The sequence below is a fragment of the Myodes glareolus genome, chromosome 1 (assembly GCF_982192425.1).
Source record: "Myodes glareolus chromosome 1, mMyoGla1.1, whole genome shotgun sequence".
Lineage (NCBI taxonomy): Eukaryota > Metazoa > Chordata > Mammalia > Rodentia > Cricetidae > Myodes > Myodes glareolus.
The window spans coordinates 73007622-73035272 of record NC_142026.1 but is presented as its reverse complement, the minus strand read 5'-3'; the positions used below and the strand labels follow the sequence as shown (position 1 = coordinate 73035272).

The window sequence follows — 27651 nt, the reverse complement described above, 5'->3', positions numbered from 1 at the left end:
AAGCTCTGGACAAAAAAGAAGCAGACTCTCCCAGGAGGAGTAGAAGATTGGAAATAATCAAACTGAGGGCTGAAATCAACAAAATAGAAACACAGAAAACAATCCAAAAAATCAACGAAACAAAAAGTTGGTTCTTGGAGAAAATCAACAAGATTGACAAACCCCTAGCCAAACTAATCAAACGGCAGAGAGAGAACACTCAAATTAATAAGATCAGAAATGAAAAGGGGGACATAACAACAGACACAGTGGAAATTCAGAGAATCATTAGATCCTACTACGAGAGTTTATATGCCACAAAGTTGGACAATGTAAAAGAAATGGATTGGTTTTTAGATAAATATCATTTACCAAAGTTAAATCAAGAGCAAGTGAACAATCTAAATAGACCTGTTAGTCGTGAAGAATTAGAAGCTGTTATCAAAAACCTCGCCACCAAAAAAAGCCCAGGTCCAGATGGTTTCAATGCAGAATTCTACCAGAACTTCCAGGAAGAGCTAATACCTATACTCCTTAATGTATTTCACAATATAGAAACAGAAGAATCATTGCCAAACTCTTTTTATGAAGCTACAATTACCTTGATACCAAAACCACACAAAGACACAACCAAGAAAGAGAATTACAGACCAATCTCACTCATGAACATTGACGCCAAAATACTCAATAAAATACTGGCAAACCGAATCCAAGAATACATTAGAAAAATTATCCATTATGATCAAGTGGACTTCATCTCAGAGATGCAGGGCTGGTTCAACATATGCAAATCTATCAATGTAATCCATCATATAAATAAATTGAAAGAAAAAAAACATATGATCATTTCTTTGGATGCTGAAAAAGCATTTGACAAAATTCAAAACCCCTTTATGATAAAGGTGTTGGAGAGATTGGGTATACGAGGATCATACCTAAATATAATAAAAGCAATATATAGTAAGCCGACAGCTAACATCAAATTGAATGGAGAGAAACTCAAAGCCATTCCACTAAAATCAGGAACACGACAAGGCTGTCCACTCTCTCCATACCTGTTCAATATAGTGCTTGAAGTCCTAGCAATAGCAATAAGACAGCATAAGGAGATCAAGGGGATTCGAATTGGAAAGGATGAAGTTAAACTTTCGTTATTTGCTGACGATATGATAGTGTACATAAGCGACCCCAAAAACTCTACCAAAGAATTCCTACAGCTGATAAACACCTTTAGTAATGTGGCAGGATACAAGATCAACTCCAAAAAATCGGTTGCCCTCCTATACACAAAGGATAAAGAATCAGAGAGGGAAATCAGAGAAACATCACCTTTCATGATAGCCACAAATAGCATAAAATATCTTGGGGTAACTCTAACCAAGGAAGTGAAAAACCTATTTGACAAGAACTTTAAGTCCTTGAAGAAAGAAATTGAGGAGGATACCAGAAAATGAAAAGATCTCCCCTGTTCTTGGATTGGGAGAATCAACATAGTAAAAATGGCAATTCTACCAAAAGCAATCTATAGATTCAACGCAATTCCCATCAAAATTCCATCAAACTTCTTCACAGACCTTGAGAGAACAATAATCAAGTTTATATAGAAAAACAAAAAACCCAGGATAGCAAAAACTATCTTATACAATAAAGAAACTTCTGGAGGCATTACCATCCCTGACTTCAAACTCTATTACAGAGAAACAGTATTGAAAACAGCTTGGGCTTTGTCTCCCGGGTCCTGGGAAGACCATCTAACCCTGTTGCACTGCTGAGGAGTTCTTCCCAGAGAGGTGAGTGGGTGCTCGCCTGGGCAGTCTGCCTGTCCGGGAACAGAGCACAGCCCCCCCCCCAGCTTCTGCAGCAGGGTCTGCAGTGTTCCAAGGGACCCCTCCCTCCCCCTACTGCTGTGGGCCCTTTGCCAACCGGGTCCTGGGAAGACCAGCTAGCCCTGTTGCACTGCTGAGGAGCTCTTCCCAGAGAGCTGAGTGGGTGCTCGCCTGGGCAGCTTGCCTGTCCGGGAACAGAGCACAGCCCTTCCCCACTCAGCTTCTGCGGCAGGGTCTTCGGTGTTCCAAGGGACCCCTCCCCTCCCCCCACTGCTGCGGGCCCTTTGTCTCCCGGGTCCAGGGAAGACCAGCTAGCCCTGTTGCACTGCTGAGGAGTTCTTCCCAGAGAGCTTCTGAGGCAGGGTCTTCGGTGTTCCATGGGACCCCACCCACCCCCACTGCTGCGGGCCCTTTGTCTCCCGGGTCCTGGGAAGACCAGCTAGCCCTGTTGCACTGCTGAGGAGTTCTTCCCAGAGAGGTGAGTGGGTGCTCGCCTGGGCAGCCTGCCTGTCCGGGAACAGAGCACAGCACCCCCCAGCTTCTGCAGCAGAGTCTGAGGTGTTCCAAGGGACCCCCCCTCCCCCCACTGCTGCGGGCCCTTTGCCTCCCGGGTCCTGGGAAGATCAGCTAGCCCTATTGCACTGCTGAGGAGCTCTTCCCAGAGAGGGCTGAGGAGCTCTATCCAGAGAGTGCTGTGAAGTCCTACCCAGAGAGTGTTGAGGAGTTCTATCCAGAAAGTGCTAAGGAGGTTCATCCAGAGTGGAGGAGATGGGCAGGCGCCAATGCAAGAATTCCTGCAACAACCTGAAAGGCAACATGACTTCTCCAGAATCCAGGGAGCTCGAAACTAGAAGAATTGAACACCCTACTCCAGAAGAAATAGAAGAAATCGACTCTAAGCGGATCTTTATGAAAATAATAGAGGAACTTAAACAGGGGGTGAAAATCTGCCGTAAAGAAATGGAAGATAAGTATAACAAAAAGATTGAGGAAATGAGTAAAGAAATGGAAGAGAAATATACCAAAAAGTTTGAAGAAATGAGTAAATCCGTAAATGAAATTCTGGGAAACCAAGAAAAAACAATCAAACAGGTAATAGAAACAGTTCAAGATTTGAAAACTGAAATGGAGTCAATGAAGAAATCACAAACCGAGGGCCGGCTGGCTATGGAAAATCTGGGTAAACGAACAGAGACTTCAGAAACAAGCATAACCAATAGAATACAAGAGATAGAAGAAAGAATCTCAGACTCTGAGGACACCATAGAGAAATTAAACACTCTGACCAAAGAAAACAGCAAATCCAACAAATTCTCATCACAAAACATTCAGGAACTGTGGAACACAATAAAAAAAAACCAAATCTAAGAATAATAGGAGTAGAAGAAGGAGAAGAAATGCATTTCAAAGGTCCAGAAAATATACTCAACAAAATTATAGAAGAAAACTTTCCCATCCTAAAGAACGATATTCCTATGAAGGTTCAAGAAGCATACAAAACGCCGAATAGACTGGATCAGAAAAAAACATCCCCTCGTCATATAATAATCAAAACACAAAGCATTCAGACTAAAGAAAGGATATTGAGAGCTGCAAAGGAAAAAGGTCAAGTAACTTATAAAGGTAAACCTATCAGACTTACACCAGATTTCTCTATGGAAACCATGAAAGCCAGAAGGTCCAGGACAGAGGTACTGCAGAAACTAAGAGACCATGGATGCAAGCCCAGACTACTTTACCCAGCCAAGCTATTGTTCACTATCAACAGAGAAAACAAAATATTCCAGGATAAAAACAAATTTAAACAATACGTAGCTACTAATCCAGCCTTACAGAGAATATTAGAAGGAAAATCACAACCCAAGGAATCCAACATTCCCAACACGGCCTACATTAACTCAGACATCTAGCGACCCTTCACAAGCACAACTCAAAGAAGGAAAACACATACACTCTACTACCCAAAAATATGACCGGAGTCATCAATCACTGGTCATTAATATCACTTAATATCAATGGACTCAACTCACCTATAAAGACGCACAGACTTAGAGATTGGATACGAAAACAGGATCCAACATTCTGCTGTTTACAAGAAACACAGCTCAACCACAAAGACAGACACCTACTCAGAGTAAAGGGTTGGGAAAAGGTTTTCCAAGCAAATGGACCTAAGAAACAAGTGGGTGTGGCCATTCTAATATCTAACAAAATCGACTTCAAACTAAAATCAATCAGAAGAGATATAGATGGTCATTTCATACTCATAACAGGAACAATACATCAGGAAGAAGTCTCAATCTTGAATATCTATGCCCCTAATAAAAAGGCACCCACATATGTAAAAGAAACTCTTCTAGAACTCAAGGAAGTCATCAAACCACACACACTAATAGTAGGAGACTTCAACACTCCTCTCTCACCAATGGACAGGTCAATCAGACAGAAACCTAACAGAGAAATAAGAGATTTATTGGAGGTACTGAATCAAATGGACTTAACAGACATCTATAGAACACTTCACCCAAATAGGAAAGAATATACCTTTTTCTCTGCAGCTCATGGAACCTTCTCGAAAATTGACCACATACTTGGTAACAAAGCAAACTTACACAGATACAAAAAAATATTAGTAACCACCTGTGTCTTGTCAGATCACCATGGATTAAAATTAGAATTCAACAACAATGGTACCCCCAGGAAGCCAACAAACTCATGGAAGTTGAACAGTCAACTACTAAATCACCCCTGGGTCAAGGAAGAAATAAAGAAAGAAATTAAAGTCTTCCTTGAATACAATGAAAACAAAGACACAACGTATTCAAACCTATGGGACACAATGAAAGCAGTGCTAAGAGGAAAGTTCATAGCACTAAGTGCCTACCTAAAGAAAACGGAGAAAGCACACATTGGAGACATAGCAACACACTTGAAAGCTCCAGAAAAAAAAAGAAGCTGATTTACCCAGGAGGAGTAGAAGACTGGAAATAATCAAACTGAGGGCTGAAATCAACAAAATAGAAACACAGAAAACAATCCAAAGAATCAATGAAGCAAAAAGCTGGTTCCTGGAGAAAATTAACAAGATTGACAAACCCCTATGCAAACTAATCAAACGGCAGAGAGAGAACTTGCAAATTAATAGGATCAGAAATGAAAAGGGGGACATAACCACAGACACAGAGGAAATTCAGAGAATCATTAGATATTACTACGAAAGTTTATATGCCACAAAGTTGGAAAATGTAAAAGAAATGGACATTTTTATAGATAAGTACCATATACCAAAGTTGAACCAAGACCAGGTGAACAATCTAAATAGACCTGTTAGTCGTGAAGAATTAGAAGCTGTTATCAAAAATCTCCCTACCAAAAAAAAGCCCAGGACCAGATGGTTTCAATGCAGAATTCTACCAGAACTTCCAAGAAGAGCTAATACCTATACTCCTTAATGTATTCCACAATATAGAAAAAGAAGAGTCACTGCCAAACTCCTTTTATGAAGCTACAGTCACCCTAATAACAAAACCACACAAAGACACAACAAAGAAAGAGAATTACAGGCCAATCTCACTCATGAACATCGATGCGAAAATTCTCAATAAAATACTGGCAAACCGAACCCAAAAAAAAATTAGAAAAATTATCCATTATGATCAAGTAGGCTTCATCCCAGGGATGCAGGTATGGTTCAACATACGCAAATCTATCAATGTAATCCATCATATAAATAAGCTGAAAGAAAAAAACCAAATGATAATTTGATTGGATGCTGAAAAAGCATTTGACAAAATTCAACACCCCTTTATGATAAAGGTGTTGAAGACACTGGGGATACAAGAATCATACCTAAATATAATAAAAACAATATACAGCAAGCCGACAGCTAACATCAAATTTAATGGAGAGAAACTCAAAGCCTTTCCACTAAAATCAGGAACACGACAAGGCTGTCCACTCTCTCCATACCTCTTCAATATAGTGCTTGAAGTTCTAGCAATAGCAATAAGACAACATAAGGAGATCAAGGGGATTCGAATTGGAAAGGATGAAGTTAAACTTTCGTTATTTGCTGACGATATGATAGTGTACATAAGCGACCCCAAAAACTCTACCAAAGAACTCCTACAGCTGATAAACACCTTTAGTAACGTGGCAGGATACAAGGTCAACTCCAAAAAATCAGTGGCACTCCTATACACAAAGGATAAAGAAGCAGAGAGGGAAATCAGAGAAACATCACCTTTCACGATAGCCACAAATAGCATAAAATATCTTGGGGTTACTCTAACCAAGGAAGTGAAAGACATATTTGACAAGAACTTTAAGCCTTTGAAAAGAGAAATTGAGGAGGATACCAGAAAATGGAAAGACCTCCCCTGTACTTGGATTGGGAGAATCAACATAGTAAAAATGGCAATTCTACCAAAAGCAATCTATAGATTCAATGCAATCCCCATCAAAATCCCATCAAACTTCTTCACAGACCTTGAGAGAACAATAATCAATTTAATATGGAAAAACAAAAAACCCAGGATAGCCAAAACAATCTTATACAATAAAGGAACTTCTGGAGGCATTACTATCCCTGACTTCAAACTCTATTAGAGAGCTACAGTATTGAAAACAGCTTGGTATTGGCATAAGAAGAGAGAAGTCGACCTATGGAATCGAATAGAAGACCCAGATACTAACCCTCAAACCTATGAACACCTAATTTTTGACAAGGGAGCTAAAGGTATACAATGGAAGAAGGAAAGCGTCTTTAACAAATGGTGCTGGCATAACTGGATGTCAACCTGTAGAAGAATGAAAATAGATCCATATCTATTGCCATGCACAAAACTCAAGTCCAAATGGATTAAAGACATCAACATCAATCTGTCCACTTTGAACCTGATAGAAGAGAAAGTGGGAAGTAGTCTACAAGATATAGGCACAGGAGGCCACTTCCTAAGTAGGACCCCAGTAGCACAGACAGTAAGAGAAACAATGAATAAATGGGATCTACTGAAACTGGGAAGCTTCTGTAAAATCTAAGAATAATAGGGGTAGAAGAAGGAGAAGAATTGCAGATCAAAGGTCCAGAAAATATATTCAACAAAATTATAGAAGAAAACTTCCCCAACCTAAAGAACGATATTCCTATGAAGATTCAAAAAGCATACAGAACACCGAATAGGCTGGATCAAAAAAAATCCCCTCACCATATAATAATCAAAACACAAAACATTCAGATGAAAGAGAGAATATTAAGAGCTGCAAAGGAAAAAGATCAAGTAACTTAAAAAGGTAAACCTATCAGACTTACACCAGACTTTTCTATGGAAACCATGAAAGCCAGAAGGTCCTGGATAGAAGTACTGCAGAAACTAAGAGACCATGGATGCAAGCCCAGACTACTTTACCCAGCCAAGCTATCATTCACTATCAACGGAGAAAACAAAATATTCCAGGATAAAAACAAATTTAAACAATATGTAGCTACAAATCCAGCCTTACAGAAAGTATTAGAAGGAAAATCACAACCCAAGGAATCCAACATTCCTAACACTGCCTACAATAACTCAGGCTTCTAGCGACCCTTCACAAGCAGAACTCAAAGAAGGGAAAAACATACACTCCACTACCCCCCCCCCCAAAAAAAAAATAACCGGAGTCAACAACCACTGGTCATTAATATCACTTACTAACAATGGACTCAATTCACCTATAAAAAGGCACAGACTTAGAGATTAGATACGAAAACAGGATCCAACATTCTGCTGTTTGAAAGAAACACACCTCAACCACAAAGAGAGACATCTACTCAGAGTAAAGTGCTGGGAAAAGGTTTTTCAAGCAAATGGGATCAGGGAAGAATATATCTCAACTAAGGGAGTCATTTTAGAGTTTACAAGAGACTTGATTATAAATGGGATCCCAGGTCCAAGGAGAGATCCCCAGATTGTTCTCTGGACAGAGTAGAGGGTGCCTGAACCGGCCTTGGCCTATACCATACTGATGAAGACTTTGCTTATCACCATAGATCCTTCATCCGACGATGGATGGCAATACAGACGGAGACCCACATTGGAGCACCGGACTGAGCCCCCCATGGTCCAAATGAGGAGCAGAAGGAGGAAGAACATGAAAAAGGAAATCAGGACCGCGAGGGGTGCGATCACCCACTGATACAAGGGGACTGATCTAATGAGAGTTTACCAAGGCCAGTTGGACTGGGACTGAACGAGGACGTGATCTAACCAGATTCTCGGAATTTGGCCGGATTCTCTGAGTGTGGCTTGCCCGAAATCTTTCTGAAAAGCCATTGACTATGACACTGGGACTTGTTTCCTCTGCATATACTGGATTTTGGGGATCCAGTCTGTTTGGATACTCACCTTCCTGGACCTGGAGGGAGGGAGGAGGAACTTGAACTTCCCGCAGGGCAGGAAACCCTGACTGCCTTAAGGGACGAAGAGGGAGGAGGAGAGGGAGTGGGGGGAGTGGGAGGGTGTTGGGAAGAGGGGCGGAAATGGAAACTTTTATAATTTAATAAAAACGGATGGAAATAGAAAAAAAGAAAGAAAACAGGATCCAACATTCTGCTGTTTACAAGAAACACACCCCAACCTCAAAAACAGACACTACCTCAGAGTAAAGGGTTGGGAAAAGGCTTTCCAATCAAACAGACCTAAAAAGCAGGTGCGGCTATCCTAATATCTAACAAAATAGACTTCAAACTAAAATCAATCAGAAGAGATGGAGAAGGACACTTTATGCTCATAACAGGAACAATTCATCAATATAAAGTCTCAATCCTGAATATCTATGCCCTTAATATAAAAGTCATATGGTACAAAGAAAAAGATACTGACATTTAAAGGAGTGTGTGAAAAAGTTGTAGTAAGGTTACCTGGGATGGGCTGGAGAGAGGGAAAAGAAAAGGAAAAACAGATAATTATATCTCTGGTGCAGGACAATTGCCTATATTCTGTCAAATATGTTTTAAATAAACACTGATTGTCAAGGAGCCAGGCAGGAAGTATAGGCAGGACAACCAGACAGGAAATAGAGGCAGTTCATGAGAACAGGAGAATTCTGTAAAGAGGGAAGCTCCTTCTGCAGTTCTGTCCAGACACAGAAGAAGCAAGATATGACTACGCTGCCGAAAAAGGTACTGAACCATGTGGCTAACACAGATAAGAATAATGAGCTAATGTAATTTGTAAGAGTTAATAAGAAGCCTGAGCTAATGGGTCAATCAGTTTATGATTAATGTAGACCTCTGTGTGATTTCTTTGGGACTTAACAACTGCAGGAACCAGGCAGGACAGAAAACTCAGACAACATATCTCATTTAATAATTTTTCTAAAAAGACATGGCTTTTGAAAATGGATATCAGATTAAAATTAATAGACAAGAAACCACCCAAACAATCTTTTCCTGCTGGGCAGTCATGCTGGGATATGTCTGTCCCAGGAAGAATTTAAAAAAATATCAGGACAGACTCATCAGAGATAAGGTTGAAATCAGTTTGGGTAGGTCAGAGATGGAACAGCTCTGCTGATCTCTCCCTCACATAGGTCCCTCCACAGTATTCCTACTGATTGATCACAACTTAAATCCAAAAATAGAGTCAACACCTCAAAGCAAATTCATAATGACATCCTATAATTATAATGGCTCAGCCCTAGGATGAAGTGGGTGCTGGTTACTGTTCAAATATAAAGGACTGTACATAGGGAAAAGACAGACAGCCTCTTGATGATTTTCTTATTCTCCTGTCCCCTTCCCTAGGAAACTCATGAAGAAATTGCACTTTGTCCAGTGAAGCAGACTCTAAAACTAATGAGTAAATGATTCTGCTTCTCTATTGAGGGAACTTAAGGACCAATACCTCTTGGGTCCGTATTTTTGCTCACTTTCCTCAAGACTCAGTAGTCTTAACATCATCATCTCCTCTCTCTAAATCTTTTTGTTAATTAATTAATTTGTTTATTTAAAATTTCCACCTCCTCACATTCTCCCATTTCACTCCCACTCCCCCCATCCCCCCTCCCTCTCACTTTCCAGTCCTAAGTGAAGTCAGGGTGTCCTGCCCTATGGGAAGTCCAAGCCCCACCATTCATACTAGGAAGGTGTGCATCCAAACAGACTAGGCTCCCAAAAAGCCAGTATATGCAGTAGAATCAAAATCCAGTGTCATTATCATTGGCTTCTCAGTCAGCCCTCATTGTCATCCACATTAAGAGAGTCCGGTTTGATCACATGCTCATTCAGACCCAGTCCAGCTGACCATGGTGAGCTCCCACTAAATCAGTTCCACAGTCTCCATGGGTGGACACACCCCTCGTGGTCCTGCTTTCCTTTCTTATATTCTCCCTCTTTCTGCTCTTCATCTGGGCTTTGGGAGCTCAGTCCAGTGCCCCAGTGTGGGTCTCTCTCTCTCTGTCTCCATCACTCACCAGGTGATGGTTCTATGGTGATATGCAAGATATTCATCAGTGTGGCTATGGGAGGCCAGTTCATGCACCCTCTCCTCTGCTGTCCATGGACCTAGTTGGGGAAATTCCCTTGGACACCTGGGAACCTCTATAGAGCCAAGACTTTAACCAACCCAAAATGGCTCCCTTAGTTAAGATATCTTCTTCCCTGCTCCCATATCCACCCTTCCTCCACTTCAACTATCCCATTCCCCCAAGCTCTCCACAATCGCACCCTTCTCCTTTCTCTCTCCCCATCTCCCCTTACCCCCAACCCAACAAAACCCCCTGCTCCCAACTTTTGCCAGACAATCTTGTCTACTTCTAATATCCAGGAGGATAAATATATGTATTTCTTTGGGTTCACCTTCTCATTTAGCTTCTCTAGGATCATGAACTATAGGCTCAATGTCTTTTGCTTATGGCTAGAATCCACTTATGAGTGAGTACATACCATAATCCTCTTTTGGGGGCTAGGTTATCTCGCTCAGGAAAGCGTTTTCTATTTCCATCCATTTGCATGCAAAATTAACAATGTCATTGTTTTTTACCACTGAGTAGAACTCTAAAGTGTATTTGTGCCACATCTTCTTTATCCATTATTCTCTTCTGGGGCACCTAGGTTGTTTCCCGATTCTGGCTATTGCAAATAGTGCTGCTATGAACATAGTTGAACAAATGCTTTTGTAGTATGATTGGGTATCTATTGGGTATATTCCCAAGAGTGTTATTGCTGGATCCTGAGGTAGGTCGACTCCCAGCTTCCTGAGAAACTTCCACACTGATTTCCAAAGTGGTTGCACAAGTTTGCATTCCGACCAACAATAGATGAGTGTTCCCCTTACTCCACAACCTCTCCAGCATAGGCTATCTTTGACGTTTTTTATTTTAGCCATCCTGACAGTTGTAAGACGGTATCTCAAAGTTGTTTGATTTGCATTTCCGTGATCTCTAAGGAGGTTGAGCATGACCTTAAGTGTCTTTAGGCCATTTGAACCTCTTCTGTTGAGAATTCTCTGTTCAGTACAGTATCCCATTTTTAATTGGGTTAATTAGAGTTTTAATGTCTAGTTTCTTGAGTTCTTTATATATTTTGGAGGTCAGACCTTTGTCTGATGAAGGGTTAGTGAAGATGTCCCATTCAGTAGCTTGGCTTTTTGTCTTAATGACAGTGTCCTTTACATTGCAGAAGGACAATGTAAATCCAGTTTCAGGAGGTCCCATTTATTCATTGTTGCTCCTATTGTCTGTGCTACTAGGGTTCTACCTAAGAAGTGGTCTCCTGTGCCCATGTGTTGCAGACTACTTTCCACTTTCTCTTCTATCAGGTTCAGTGGGGTCAGATTTATATTGAGGTTTTCAATTCATTTAGACTTGAGTTTTGTGCATGGTGATAGATTTGGATCTATTTTCATTCTTCTACAGGTTGACATCCAGTTACACTAGCACCATTTGTTAAAGATGCTCTCTTTCTTCAGTTGTATAATTTTAGCTCCTTTGTTGAAAATCAGGTGTTCATAGTTTTGTGGGTTAATATCCAGGTCTTCGATTCGATTCCATTGGTCAACTTCTCTGCTCTTATGCCAGTACCAAGCTGTTTTCATTATTGGAGCTATGTAATAGAGTATGAAGTCAGGGATGGTAATGCCTCCAGAAGTACTTTTATTGTAAAGTATTGTTTTGACTATGCTGGGGTTTTTTTTGTTTTTCCATATAAAGTTGATTATTGTTCTTTTGAGATCTGTGAAAAATTTTTTTAAGTAATTTTATTAAATTATAAAAGTTTCCATTTACACCCCTCTTCCCAACACCCTCCCACTTCCCCCACTCCCTCTCCTCCTCCCTCTTTGTCCCTAAGGGCAGTCAGGGTTTCCTGATCTGTGGGAAGTTCAAGTTCCTCCCCCCTCCCTCCAGGTCCAGGAAGGTGAGTATCCAAACAGACTGGATCCCAAAAATCCAGTATATGCAGAGGAAACAAGTCCCAGTGTCATTGTCAATGGCTTTTCAGAAAGACTCCGGGCCAGCCACATTCAGAGAATCCGGCCACATTCAGAGAATCTGGTTGAATCACGTCCTCGTTCAGTCGCAGTCCAGCTGGCCTTGGTAAACTCTCATTAGATCCGTCCCTTTGTATCAGTGGGTGATAGCATCCCTAGCAGTCCTTATTTCCTTCTTCATTTTCTTCGTCCTTCTGCTCCTCATTTGAACCGTGGAGGGCTCAGTCTGGTGCTCCAAAGTGGGTCTCCGTCTGTATCGCCATCCATTACCAGATGAAGGATCTATGGTGATAAGCAAAATATTCATCAGTATGGTTATGGGCCAAGGCCGGTTCAGGCACCCTCTCCTCTGTCCAGAGAACAATCTGGGGATCTCTCCTTGGACCTGGGATCCCATATATAATCAAGTCTCCTGTAAACACTAAAATGACTCCCTTAGTTGAAATATATTCTTCCCTGATCCCATATTCATCCTACCCCCCCCCATCCCGGTCAACCGAGCTTTCTCCATTCCTCCCCTACTCCCTTCTCTCTAACCCTCTCCCCTTCCAACAACCCTCCCACCCCCCCATGCACCCGAGGTTACCTGGGACTCTTGATTATTTCCTACCTCCTGGCGGATAGCTAAATAATCTTCATCAGGTTCGTCTTCTTATTTAGCTTCTCTAGGATCACGTATAATAGGCTCAATTAAAAAATGGGGTATTGAACTGAACAGAGAATTCACAACAGATGAACTTCGAATGGCCAGAAGACATTTAAGGTCATGCTCAACCTCCTTAGCCATCAGGGAAATACAAATCAAAACCACTTTGAGATACCATCTTACACCTGTCAGAATAGCTAAAGTGAAAAACACCAACGATAGCCTATGCTGGAGAGGATGTGGGGTGAGGGGAACACTCATCCATTGTTGGTGGGAATGCAAACTTGTGCAGCCACTGTGGAAATCATTGTGGAGGTTTCTCAGGAAACTGGGAGTCAACCTCCCTCAGGACCCAGCAATTCCACTCTTGGGAATATACCCTAGAGATTCCCTAACATACTACAAAAGCATTTGTTCAACTATGTTCATAGCAACACTATTTGTAATAGCCACAACCTGGAAACAGCCTAGGTGCCCCTCAATAGAAGAATGGTTAAAAAAATGTGGAACATATACACATTAGAGTTTTACTAAACGGTAAAATACAATGACATCTTGAATTTTGCATGCAAATGGATGGACATAGAAAACGCTGGTAAGCCAGACCCAAAAAGAGGAACACGGTATGTATTCACTCATAAGTGGATTCTAACTATAATTAAAGGTCTTTGAGCCTATTATTCGTGATCTGTGAAAATTTTATTGGGATTTTGATGGGAATTGCTTTGAATCTATAGATTGCTTTTGGTAGATTGGCTATTTTTACCAGGTTGATCCTCCAAATCCAAGAGCAAGGGATATCCTTCCATTTTCTGGTGTCCGCTTCAATTTCTTTCTTCAAAGACTTAAAGGTTCTTGTCAAATAGATCTTTCATTTCCTTGGTTAGAGTTACCCCAAGATATTTTATGTTATTTGTAGCTATCGTGAAAGGCGATGTTTCTCTGATTTCCCTCTCTGCTTCTTTGTTCTTTCTGTATAGGAGGGCAACTGATTTTTTGGAATTGATCTTGTTCCCTGTCACATTACTGAAGGTGCTTATCAGCTGTAGGAGTTCTTTGGTAGAGTTTTTGGGGTTGCTTATGTACACTATCATATCATCTGCAAATAACAAAAGTTTGACTTCCTCTTTCCAATTTGAATCCACTTGATCTCCTTATGTTGTCTTATTGCTATTGCAAGTACTTAAGCACTATATTGAAGAGGTATGAAGAGAGTGGACAGCCTTATCTTGTTCCTGATTTTAGTGGAATGGCTTTGAGTTTCTCTCCATTTAATTTGATGTTAACTGTCAGCTTGCTGTATATAGCTTTTAAAATATTTAGGTATGAACTTGTATCCCTATTCTCTCCAAGACCTTATCATAAATGGGTGTTGAATTTTGTCAAATGCTTTTTCAGTATCTAATGAAATGATCATATGTTTTTTTTCTTTCAGTTTATTTATATGATGGATTACATTGATAGATTTGCATATGTTGAACCAGCCCTGCATCTCTGGGATGAATACGTTACTTGATCATAATGTATAATTTCTTTGATGTGTTCTTGGTTTCAGTTTGTCAGTATTTTATTGAGAATTTTTGGATCGATGTTCATGAGTGAGATTTGCCTGTAATTCTCTTTCTTGGTTGAGTCTTTGTGTGGTTTTGGAATCAGGGTAACTGTAGCTTCATAAAAGGAGTTTGGCAATGACTCTTCTGTTTCTATTTTGTGAAATACATTAAGTAGTCTAGGTATTAGCTATTCTTGGAAGGTCTGGAAGAATTCTGCATTGAAACCAACTGGTCCTGGGCTTTTTTCTGGTAGGGAGGTTTTTGGTAACAGCTTCAAATTCTTCACAACTTACAGGTCTATTTCAATTATTCACCTGGTCTAGATTTAACTTTGGCTTGTGGTACTTATCTAAAAAAAATGTCCATTTCTTTTACATTTTCCAATTTTGTGGCCTACAGGATTTTGTGGTAAGATCTAATGATTCTCTAGATTTCCTCTGTGTCTGTGGTTATGTTCCCTTTTCATTTCTGATCTTATTAATTTGTGTGTTCTCTCTCTGCCGTTTGATTAGTTTGCATAGGGGTTTGTCAATCTTGTTGATTTTCTCAAAGAACCAGCTTCTTGTTTCATTGATTCTTTGGATTGTTTTTTGTGTTTCTATTTTGTTGATTTCAGCCCTCAGTTTGATTATTTCCAGTCTTCTACTCCTCCTGGATGAGTCTGCTTCTTCTTTTTTTCTAGAGCTTTCAGCTGTGCTGTTAAGTCTCTAATGTGTGCTTTCTCCATTTTCTTTATGTGAGCACTTAGTGCTATGAACTTTCCTTTTATCACTGCTTTCATAGTGTCCCATAGGTGTGAGTATGTTGCGTCTTTATTTTCATTAAATTCAAGGAAGACTTTAATTTCTTTCTTTATTTCTTATTTGACCCAGGGGTGGTTAAGTAGTTGACTGTTCAGTTTCCATGACTTTGTAGGCTTTCTGGGGTTGGAATTTTTGTTGAATTCTAACTTTATTCCATGGTGATCTGATAGTACACAGGTGATTACTACCATTTCTTTATATCTATGGATGTTTATTTTGTTACCAATTATGTGATCAATTTTTGAGAGAGTTCCATGAGATGCTGAGAAGAATGTATATTCTTTTCTGTTTGGGTGGAATGTTCTATAGATGTTTGTTCATTTGGTTCATTACATCTGTTAGATCTCTTATTTCTCTGTTAAGCTTCTGTGTGGTTGATCTGTCCATTGGTGAGAGCAGAGTGTTGAAATCTCCTACTCTTAGAGTGTGGGGTTTGATGTATGCTTTAAGTTCTAGTAACGTTTCTTTTACATAAGTGGATGCTTTTATATTAGGGGCGTAGATATTCAAGATTGAGACTTCCTCCTGATGAATTGCTCCTATTATAAGTACAAAATGTCCATCTCCATCTCTTCTGATTGATTTTAGTTTGAAGTCCATTTTCTTAGATATTAGTATAGCCACACCTGCTTGTTTCTTTGGACCATTTGATTGGAAAGACTTTTCCCAACCCTTTACTCTGAGGTTGTGTCTGTCTTTCAATTTGAGGTATGTTTCTTGTAAACAGCAGAATGTTGGATCCTGTTTTCATATCCATCTCTTAATCTGTGCCTTTTTATAGGTGAATTGAGTCAATTGATATTAAGTGATATTAATGACCAGTGGTTGTTGACTCCGGTTATTTTTCCTGGTGGTAGTGTTTGTGTGTTTCCCTTCTTTAAGTTGTGCTGGTGTAGGCTTGTTAGATGCTTGTGTTATTATGGGTGATATTGGTTTCCATGGTTTGTGACTTTCCTTCTAGTATTTTCTGTAAGGCTGGGTTTGTGGCTAAGTATTGTTTTTAGATCTTTTTTGGCTTGGAATATCTTGTTTTCTTCATCGATGGTGAATGTGAGCTTTGCTGGATATAGTAGTCTGGGCTTGCATCCATGGTCTCTTTGTGTCTGCAGCACATCTATCTAAGACCTTCTGGCTTTCATTGTTTCCATTGAGAAGTCAGGTATAATTCTGATAGGTTTCCCTTTATATGTTACTTGGCGTTTTTCCTTTGCAGCTCTTAATAGTCTTTCTTTATTTTGTATGTTTTGTGTTTTGATTATTATATGGCGAGGGAATTTTTTTTTGATCTAGTCCATTTGGTGTTCTCTAAACTTCTTGTACCTTCATAGGAATATCCTTTATTTTGGGAAAGTTTTCTTCTACAATTTTATTGAATATATTTTCTGAGTCTTTGAGCTGTAATTCTTCTCCTTCTTCTACCCCTATTATTCTTAGGGTTGGTCTTTTCTCTTGCAGCTCCTAATACTTGCTCTTCATTATGTATGTTTTGTGTTTTGATTATTATATGGAGAGGGGATGCTTTTTTGATCCAGTCTATTTGGTGTTCTTTATGCTTCTTGTACCTTCATAGGAATATCCTTCTTTAGGTTGGGAACGTTTTTTTATATAATTTTGTTGAATATATTTTATGGGCCTTTGAGCTGTAATACTTCTCCTTCTTCTATCCCTATTATTCTTAGGTTTGGTCTTTTCATGGTGTCCCAGATTTCCTGGATGTTTTTGTGTTAACAATTTGTTGGATTTGTTATTTTCTTTAGTCAATGAGTTTATTTCCTCTATAGTTTTCTTCAGTGTCTGAGATTCTTTCTTCTATCTCCTGTATTCTGTTGGTAATACTTGTCTCTGTAATTGCTGTTTGTTTACCCAGATTTTCCATATTCAACCTTCCCTCAGTTTGTGTTTTCTTCATTACCTCCATTCCATTTTTCAAGTCTTGAACTGTTTTCATTACCTGTTTGATTGCTTTATTGTGGTTTTCTTGGGTACCTTTGAGAGACTTATTCATTTCTTCTACCTTTTTGTTTGTCTTCTCTACTTCTTTACAGCAGTTTTTTACATCCTGTTTAAGGTCCTCTGTCATTTTCATAATGTTACGTTTAAATCGATTTCTTCTACTTCTTATGGAATATGGTGTTCAAGTCTTCTTTTTGCATGATCCCTGGAATCTGGTGTTGTCATGTTGCCTTTCAGGTTGTTGGAGGAATTCTTGCATTGGCGCCTGCCCATCTCTTCCTTCAAATTCAGTCAGGAGAGTCTTGGTGTCTTGGTCCAATCTATGTTGTGACTGACTCTGGGTGGATCTCCTCAGTGCAGGAGCAAGAACTGTTCCCCTTTGGGTGGATAGCCTGCAGCAGGAGCTGGAGGTGCCATGCTGGGTGGGTAGCCTCAGTTCAGGGACAGGAACTGTTCCTGGGCCAAGGACCTGGCAGACAATAGAGCAGGCTTGGAGGGTTGGACAGGGATGTGTGGAACAAAGAAGCCCCTGCAGCAGGAGCTGAAGTGACCCAGTGCTCCTTTCCAGGATGTTCCACATAGCCCAGGGATGGCACCCACTCACCATGACAATTTTTTTAACATAAAGTATTTAAAGACACAGTAAAAGTTATATAAAAGAGTACAGTCAGTCATAGACTAAAAGAGTAAAGAAAAATAATCCCAATAAAGATGGAAAGCACACAGACAGTCTAGATTGTGCATATTATTGTGTTTTCTTTGGACTTTTTAACCTCCGAGAAACATTTGATTGTGGGGACTGCTAAGTTAAACCTAAAGCCTCACATTAGGCACTATTTGTTGTATGAGACTGTTTATTCATTTCCCAGCTGCCCAGACAGACCTGAAAAATCAACAAAAAGTATATTAATTATAACACCGTTTGGTCAATAGCTTATGCATATTTTTAGCTAACTCTTACATCTTAAATTAACTCATTTTTATTAACTCTGTGACTCATCATGAGGCTGTGGCCTACTGGTAAGGTTCCAGTTTGTGGCTGGCAATTTCTCTTTTGGCAGCTACCTGACAGCTCTCTGACTTCACCTACTTTCTCTCTATATCTCTGTTCAGATTTCCTACCTGGCTTTACTCTGTTAAGCCATTGGATGAAAGCAGCTTCTTTATTAATTGATGGTAATAAAACATACTCAAAGCATACAGAAGGGAATCCCACATCATCCATTTTTGGGGATCAATATGATAAAATAAAAAAAGGGAAATGGGCATTCTACCTACTGTCATCAATAAACTCAATGCAATCCCCAACAAAATTCCAACACAATTCTACACAAATCTTAAGAGGACAATTTTCAACTTCAAATGTCAACACACACATACACACACAATAAAAAATAGCTAAAACAATGCTGAACAATTTGAAGAATTGCTGGAGGTCTAAACTTTCAGGCTTTCAAGTTGCACAACAGAGCTACAGTGATAAGCACAGCATGGTACAAAGACAGACACATTCATCAATGGACAAACATGCAGGCCCAAACAGAAGTGCAGACAGCTATGTATATTTGATCTTTTCTAAAGAAGCAAAAAACAGACACTGGAAAAAATAGCATTAACAGTTTTTGTCAAAAAATATAGATGTAGAAAGATGCAAATACATCCATACTTATCTCCTTCTATAAAACTCAACTTCAAAAGGGTCAAAGACCTCAGTAAAGAACAGATTCACTGAACCAGACAGAAGAGGAATTGGGAAATACATTTTGACACACTGATATAGGAGATAACTTAATGAACAGAACACCAATAATACACATTCTAAGAACAATAGCTAACGGACTGGATCCCATAAAACTGAGAATATTCAGCAAGATAAAGGATGCCATCATTCAGATAAGGCAGCATCCTAGAGAATGGGAAATGACATTTACCAACTCCACATCCAATAGAAGACTAATGTCCAAAATATATTAAAGAACTCAATAAACTTGATAGGAAAAAAACAAGTGACCCTATTTTAAGGTGAGGCATAGATATAAATGAAGAATTCTCAAAAGAAATATCTCATATATTTGAAATCATTTAAATAACTATTCAGAATACTTAACAATTAGAAATTGGAAATCAAAATTACTATTAAATTTCATCTTACAACTGTCAGAATGACTAAGATCAAAAAAACAAATATCAGCTCATGCTGTTGTGGAAGTAAATCGAAGAACACACTCATCTATTGTTGTTGGAGTGCAAATTTGAACAGCCACTGTGGAATTCAGAGTGTTAGCTCTTCAGGAAGATGTGAATAAATATACATCAAGACACAGCTATATTACATGTATAAGGACATTATATCCTACCAAAGAGATCTTGGCTCAGATATGTTCATTGCTGCTTTATTCATCATAGTTTGCATTAGAAAACAACATAGATGCTCTTCAAAAGACAAACTGACAAAGAAAATGTGATACATTTATACTTGGCCATTAAAATTTGGAGTGTCACAAAATTTACAAGTAAATGGATAGAACTGCAAAATAAATATTCTGAATGAGCTCTCGTTAAATCAGTCCCCATGTATCAGTGAGTGCTGGACTGGGACTGAATGAGCATGTGATCAAACCGGGTTCTCTGAATGTGGCTGACATGGGGGCTGACTGAGAAGCCATTGACAATGGCACTGGGTCTTGTTTCATCCGCATGTACTGGCTTTTTGGGATCCTAGTCTGTTTGGATGCTCACGTTCCTAGACCTGGAGGGAGGGGGGAGGATGTTGAACTTCCCACAGGGCAGGAAACCCTTGACTACTCTTAGGACTGGAGAGGAAGGAGGAGAGGGAGTAGGGGGAGGAGGAGAGAAAGTGGAAATTTTTATAAATAAATAAGTAAAAAAAGAAAAGAAAATATTCTGAATGAAATAACCTAGACACAGAAAGAAAATATGGCACATCTTTGCTTATTATTGATATAGGCTGTAAAAATACAATCCATAGATTGAGAGGTTAATTATAGTCTAAGTGACTAGGGATACAGACACATCTTGTTGGTGGTAAAGGAGAGAGAATAGATAGTTATGGATAAATGAGGGGCTAGAACAGGACTATCAAGTGGAGTGGGGATGGAATGCAGAATAAGGGATGAAATTTGGGGAGGGACAGCTAAAATTAAGTGCCATATGAAGGGTAGTAAAACCTGATACAGTAAAAACTTGCTAAAATATGTATAAATATAAAAATGATCTACATTAGATTGTCTAAACATGGAGGAGACAGAGTTCTAATAATTCTTGCTATCAAAAGAAGGTTCCAGCACTGAGAATGGGCTACATCTAATTAAGATGTTGGTCAAAGGGTTCCAATGGAAGTTCAAACAACCCCAAACATTGCCAATAATATAGATGCTCTTCACAAAATAATGACAAAGCCCTGTGCTAAAGAAAAAAACACATTGAACATGGAGAAGTCGATCTGGAGCCTACATAGAGCCTTCAGTCCTCTGTGTTAGCATCTTAGGTACACAAAGGTACTCTTCACACTACCAAAATAAACACCAGCCCAGCCTAAACACTACTAATATGTTGGTGTCATGACTACAAGCTATGCTAGGGCTTTTGCAAAACAAGTTTGTGAAAGTAAACAACCAATTTGTGATTTGACTTAAGACCCATTACATAGGATGGGACACATGCCCAACACTGCTTGGGTGATGAAGAAGCAGAGACAAGATATCTCAGGAACCTAGGGATAAAAGGTACTACTGCTCTTTAAAAATGAAATTAGCAATACAATGACATCGAATGACATTCTCCTATGCTCAGAGGAGTATCTAAACACCAAACCCTAAATAGATGCCTACACGTCCCATAGGGCTCAGTGAACACAGAGGAAGAGGAAGCAGAAAGAATGTAAGAGCCAGAGAGGATGGAGAACACCAAGTTAGCAAGACCATCTTAGTCAGTGGTTTTCAACCTTCCTAATGCTGCAACATGTTTCTCGTGTTGTGAGCACAAGCCATGAAATTATTTTTTGTTGCTACTTCATAACTGTAACTTGATTCTGTTATAAATTGTTATTTAAATATATTATATACAGGATATCTGATAATGCAATACAAGAAAAGAAAGTCATTTGATCACAAAGGGGTCCTGAGCCACAGGTTGAGAACCTCTCTACTCTTATTCAACATGATCAAATCTCATATGAACTCAGAGACTGGAGAGAAGCCTGCACATGGCCTGCAAGTGTTCCTGTGCATGTATGGTATGGCTTCCAACTTAGTATTTTCAGTGGGATTCCTGAGTGTGCAAACAAGTGGGCCTCTGATTCTTGTGTCTTTTCTTTTTTTTATTTTTTTTTATTTTTTTTGAAAGTAATTTTATTAAATTATAAAAAGTTTCCATTTACGCCCCTCCTCCCAACACCCTCCCACTCCCCCCCTCCCTCTCCTCCTCCCTCTTTGTCCCCAAGGGCAGTCAGGGTCTCCTGCCCTGTGGGAAGTCCAAGTTCCTCCCCCCTCCCTCCAGGTCCAGGAAGGTGAGCATCCAAACAGACTGGATCCCAAAAATCCAGTATATGCAGAAGAAACCAGTCCCAGTGTCATTGTCAATGGCTTCTCAGAAAGACTGCAGGCCAGCCACATTCAGAAAATCCGGCCACATTCAGAGAATCTGGTTGGATCACATGCTCGTTCAGTCACGGTCCATCTGGCCTTGGTAAACTCTCATTAGATCCGACCCCTTGTATCAGTGGGTGATAGTATCCCTCGCAGTCCTTCGTCATTTTCTTCCTCCTTCTGCTCCTCATTTGGATCTTGGGGGGCTCAGTTCGGTGCTCCAACGCGGGCCTCCATCTGTATCGCCATCCAACGCCAGATGAAGGATCTATGGTGATAAGCAAAATATTCATCAGTATGGTCACGGGCCAACGCCGGTTCAGGCACCCCCTCCTCTGTCCAGAGAACAATCTGGGGATCTCTCCTTGGACCTGGGATCCCATATATAATCAAGTTTCCTGTAGACTCTAAAATGACTCCCTTAGTTGAAATATATTCTTCCCTGATCCCACATTCATCCTTCCTCCCTTCCCCCCATCTCGGTCAACCGAGCTTTCTCCATTCCTCCCCTACTCCCTTCTCTCTAACCCTCTCCCCTTCCAACAACCCTCCCACCCCCCCACCCCCCATGCACCCAAGGTTACCTGGGACTCTTGACTATTTCCTACCTCCTGGCGGATAGCTAAATAATCTTCATCAGGTTCGTCTTCTTATTTAGCTTCTCTAGGATCACGAATAATAGGCTCAAAGACCTTAAATTATGGTTAGAATCCACTTATGAGTGAATACATACCGTGTTCCTCTTTTTGGGTCTGGCTTACCTCACTCAGTAAAGCGTTTTCTATGTCCATCCATTTGCATGCAAAATTCAAGATGTCATTATTTTTTACCGCTGAGTAAAACTCTAATGTGTATATGTTTTCTTAAGGTGTTTTCTTCCTGTTTCGTTGTCTTGTCCAAGTCTGATATGATAGTTTTTTATTAGTATATTTTATTTTATCATATTTTATTATTATAACTTAGAATCCTATTTATTTGCTAAGAATAGACAGAAGGGAATGGATCCAGATTGGTGGGGAGGTATGGAGGAACTTGGAGGATTGGAGCAAAGAAACCCCATAATCAAGATATATTATATGAAAAAAATCTATTTTCAATAAAATGAAAATTAAAAAGAAAATGTAAATGTTATTGTCACAAGGATGTTCACTTACCTCCCCTTGGCATATTAAAGCAATAATAAAATTACTAGAGTATTATCATTTGTGTTCTATGTGATTTATTTATTTATTACTAAATGGGGTTAATTCTAAAATGCATATGGAGGTCTCTGTACCTTTATGTGGAGTCAGCACTTGTCCTACATCTGCAAGTGGATTCCTGAGATTTATCCAATACCGTCTGACTTACATGGTAGGTCTTATAATCACAGAATCATCTTTCCAATAGACATGTAATTATTTTTAAAGCTAGTATGTTGATGCATTGGACCATTTATCTTCAGGAATACTTATTAGGGAGCTATTGCTGATGCTTAATCATTTTTGAAGATGAAGGTTTGAAATCTTGTTTGGTGTCTTCATGTCGAGCATGGCACAATAACTCTAGGGGTCCAATACTAGCACATATGCTCTTATACCTCAGACAAACACAACTACATAAGAATAAACCAATAAAAATACAGCTAACAGGTTATTGTATGGTTCCCAGCCTTAAGTGATATATATCTATACCAGAATTCCCGCACCTAAGGCTCAGAAAACATCATGAAAGAGTACAAAAATGATTGCAAGAAATTGAGGAACAGAAGTTTGCTATGAGATTGATTCTCCTAGGAATGTAGTAAAGTCAACCCTAATATATATTATATATCATACATATTAATCAGGTTACATTTATATATTTATGTGTATATGTCCATATGTGTACATATTTTTTAAAAATAAATTGTATGGGCAGCCTGTCTATGGTTGTTCTGTTGAACTTGTCCATTCCCATATTGGGTTTCATGGTATAAGTAGATGAGGACAATTGACCAGATCTCGTCCTCAAGAGGGAACCAGATCTCATTAGAGATGGTTGTGAGTCACCATGTGGTTGTTGGGAATTGAACTCAGGACCTTTAGAAAAGAAGACAGTGCTCTTAACTGGTGAGTCACATATAGTTAATTTAAGATAAAGATGTATTTGAGAAAACAAAATAGCTATTCATTAGTGATTGAGAAGAGAAAAAGAAAGATAAATGATTTAATTATCATTTATTTGAAAAGTGTATTAATAAAATTTTAACCTTAATAATATAGGAAAGTATATGACATTTTTTTTAATTTTTCCATTCAAAAATTTACACTTCCTCCCCTCCTCCCATTCCCTTCCCGCTCCCCCCACTCTCCCCTTCCCTCTCCCTCCCTCCTTAAGAGAGGGCAGGGAATCCTGCCCTGTGGGAAGTCCAAGGCCCTCTCCTCTACATCCAGGCCTAGGAAGCTGTGCATCCAAATAGACTATGGTTCCAAAAAGCCAGTATATGCAGTAGAAACAAGTCCCAGTGCCTTTATCAATGGCTTCTCAGTCAGCCCCCATTTTCAACCACATTGAGAGAGTCCGGTTTGATTGCATGCTCATTCAGTACCGGTCCAGCTGGGTTTGGTGAGATCCCATTAGAACAGGCACACTGTCTCAGTGGGTGGACCAACCCCTCACGGTCCAGACTTCCTTGTTCATCTTCTACCTCCTACTGCTCTTTAACTGGACCTTGGGGGCTCAGTCCATTGCTCTGATGAGGGTCTCTGTCTCAAAAAAAAATAAAGATGTATCACATTTGTTTATGTTGTGGAATGTTACTTTAACTGTGTAAAGGTGTGTTACATTTGAAAAAAAAAGAAAAGTATAGGAGAAAAATTCCAACAATGTAATAAAACATAGCAGATAATAAATGCATTAAATGCATACCACACTCATGGGTTTTGTGTGGCCAATAGTCAGTCCCTTTTCAAAAGTTCCCATTTCTTTGCACTGTCTTGTAGCTTCTTGGCCTCAGCACAGATAGTTCTATAAAGACATTATAAGAATATTGATGTTTCTTATCTAGGTCCATTATCATTTATTTAATGTGTCTGATTGAAATAAAGAACTAGTACTATGTAGTCAGAAAAGAGTCTTGCAAATTAGACATGTCAAAAAATGTAAAACAACTTGTCCAATTATGCATCTTAAACATTTTCAGATATGTCTACGTCAACCATTCAACAATGAAGAGAAACAACACATCATAATAAGTATATTTCTGGAATATTTGGTTTAAAAAAAGGTAAGTACAAACTGCTGCAGAGATCTCTCAGAAGTTGGGTGTATTCTGCACTTACAGAGTACACTACCACAACAGGTAGTTCACAACTGCCAGTGACTTCAGCTCCAGGGGATCTGATCAGTGCCCTCTTCTGGCCAAATAAGGCACCAGCAAATACATGCACCTATTTACACATAATTTAAAATATATCTTTTTAAAAAACATGAATGCTAATTCTTAAAACAAGTTTCAGTTGAAAGAAAACTATATTTTCTTTCTTCCATTGATTTTATAAAATAAGTGGAATATTTTTATTGTAAATAAATATACAACTAATAGGCAAAGAAATTGAATAATTAAAACCTGACATGGAATTTTAGCAGAATAATCATTTTGATTGACACATTAAGATTTCTGTTACACCATGAATACTGATTGGACATGTTGCACAGAACACCAAAGGAAGCACTGAGTCTCAGATTTAAAAAGCAAAACATGCAAACCTTTAGAAGGATAATCATAAAACATCATAAAAGGGGAAACATTATGAACCCTCAAATGGTGACACACACTTTTAATCAAAGCACTTGAAGGTAGACCTTTGAAATGAAAGTCAACCAGGCTCCCAAAGTGCATCTCTGGACAGCCATGGCTACAGAGAAACAGTCTTGGGCAGATGTGCTCACTTAATCAGCTTTTGGTGTTGTGGTCAGGTAGCTACATAGAGCCTCCTACAACATCCTGTAAGTTTTATTCTGGCTTTGCCTCTTGTCAACTGAAGCAACACCATGCTGTCTCTGCACCTAAATCTTGAGTGTATTGGTAAGTTCTGCTGGGAATGAAGGGTTTTTGGAATAAAAGGGTGAAAATATCAACATGGGAAGCTGGATCTTACCGTAGAAGAAACATTGGCTTTCATGGTTGATATTGGTGCATGAGTTCATCATAATGAAGTGAGCTCTGACATTACTGTACAGAGATCCAACAGGGACCGGGATATCAGATCACTAGGCTGTTGAAAGGAGATAGATCATCCATCATGACCCTTTCTTTCCAGGCTTCATCCTACTCCTGAGGACTTTGGCACAAACAGGTGAGTCCAGCCTTAGCCTTGAGATACTACTACCCATGCCAATAGAGAAGTTTCATTCTAACAGGACAGTAGGCATCACAGTGTGTTCTCTGGTGGAATCTGTGAGTTACTCTTTGGCTAGTCTTCTGAACTGTGAACTTAGGACCTTGAAAACACACCTCTCAGTCCTGTCCCAGATTGTACCAGACACTGTCCCTGGCTCAGTTAGGCATCAATTTTGATCAAACAAACATTTTTGGGTTTTTTTAAGACAGGGTTTCTCTATGTAGCTCTTACTATCTTAGAACTCACTTTGAAGACCAGGCTGCCCATAAACACAGATATTCACCTGTCTCTGCCTCCCAAGTGCTTGGATTAAAAGAGTGGACATAGCTGGGCAGTGGTTGGCACACACCTTCCTTTAATTCCAGCACTCAGGAGGCAAAGGCAGGCAGATCTTTATGAGTTAGAGGCCAGCCTGATCTACAAGAGCTAGTGCCAGGATAGGCTTGAAAGCTACAGACAAACCCTGGCTTGAAAAATCAAAAAAAAATATTAAAAGAGTGGGCCATAACACCTGAAGAATAATCAATATTTTTAAATAAAAAATAGTCTTCCCCTTTCTACATTCTCACCTGACCATCCCCATTTATTTTTGATATTATGATGCTATAATTTATTACTTTTTAAATATGTGTGTCACTTGACAAACCATTGAAGTTATTTTTGTGTTCAAACAACTTTGTTACAGATAAAATTTGTGTATCACCAGGACACTGTTGCAACATCTCATTTTTGCTTGCTTTAGTGAGTTACTTTTACTTTCTCCACATGAGGATGTCAGGTCACTCGTTACCAGCCTTTTTTTTCTGTTTGAAGATCTTCACAGCATTTCCTGTGCTTGTAATGATGAAGTCTTGTCTGCTGCTATTTTTCTGAGAAATTCATTGTCTTGATTTCTGAAAGACAGTGTTACTACATTTTTAGGCAGGGTTTCTCTTTTTCCACTCACTTCATTGAATACATCATCCTGGCCTCTTGCGGCCTGTAGATCTTCCATTAGCTGTAATTGAAAGTCCCTCATATGTTCTTTGCTTCTCTTATTGTTTTGATTTCAGGATCTCTTATGATAATAATATGTTCTGTGATCATAATTATTTGGGTTCAATTTCTTTTGTGTCATTTGACCTTCTTGGACCTGATCATGTTCATTTTATTCCAAGTTGAAGAGTTTTCTATTCTTTCTTCTCTACATTTTTTGTTTATTTTTATTAGCATTTTTATTCCTGTATTTTTGTTAATACTTTACTGATTCTTTAATAATTTAATATAATGTATTTTAATTATATGCATCATGCTGTGTAAGATCATCCTAGTTCCAATCCACTAGGAACCAAAGAAAAGCTCTGTGTTCTTTTACTCTTTCTTGAACTTTCATGGCTGATAATTTGGTATTGGGGTGCACTCAAAAAAAATCCTGACATTTTTCTTCATTGAATTTTCATTCATTTCTGCATTTG

The 27651-nt window shown here is 39.2% G+C and overlaps 1 protein-coding gene across 1 annotated transcript in view; it reads left to right on the top strand.

Annotated features, from left to right (window-relative positions):
* LOC125395530 (killer cell immunoglobulin-like receptor 3DL1) overlaps positions 1 to 27651 on the top strand; it is a 68424-nt gene that overhangs the window by 17349 nt on the left and 23424 nt on the right. Inside the window, exon 5 of the mRNA XM_087896288.1 lies at positions 26117 to 26152. Within this exon, the coding sequence (XP_087752414.1) occupies positions 26117 to 26152 (36 nt within the window). The remainder of the gene's footprint in view (positions 1 to 26116; positions 26153 to 27651) is intronic.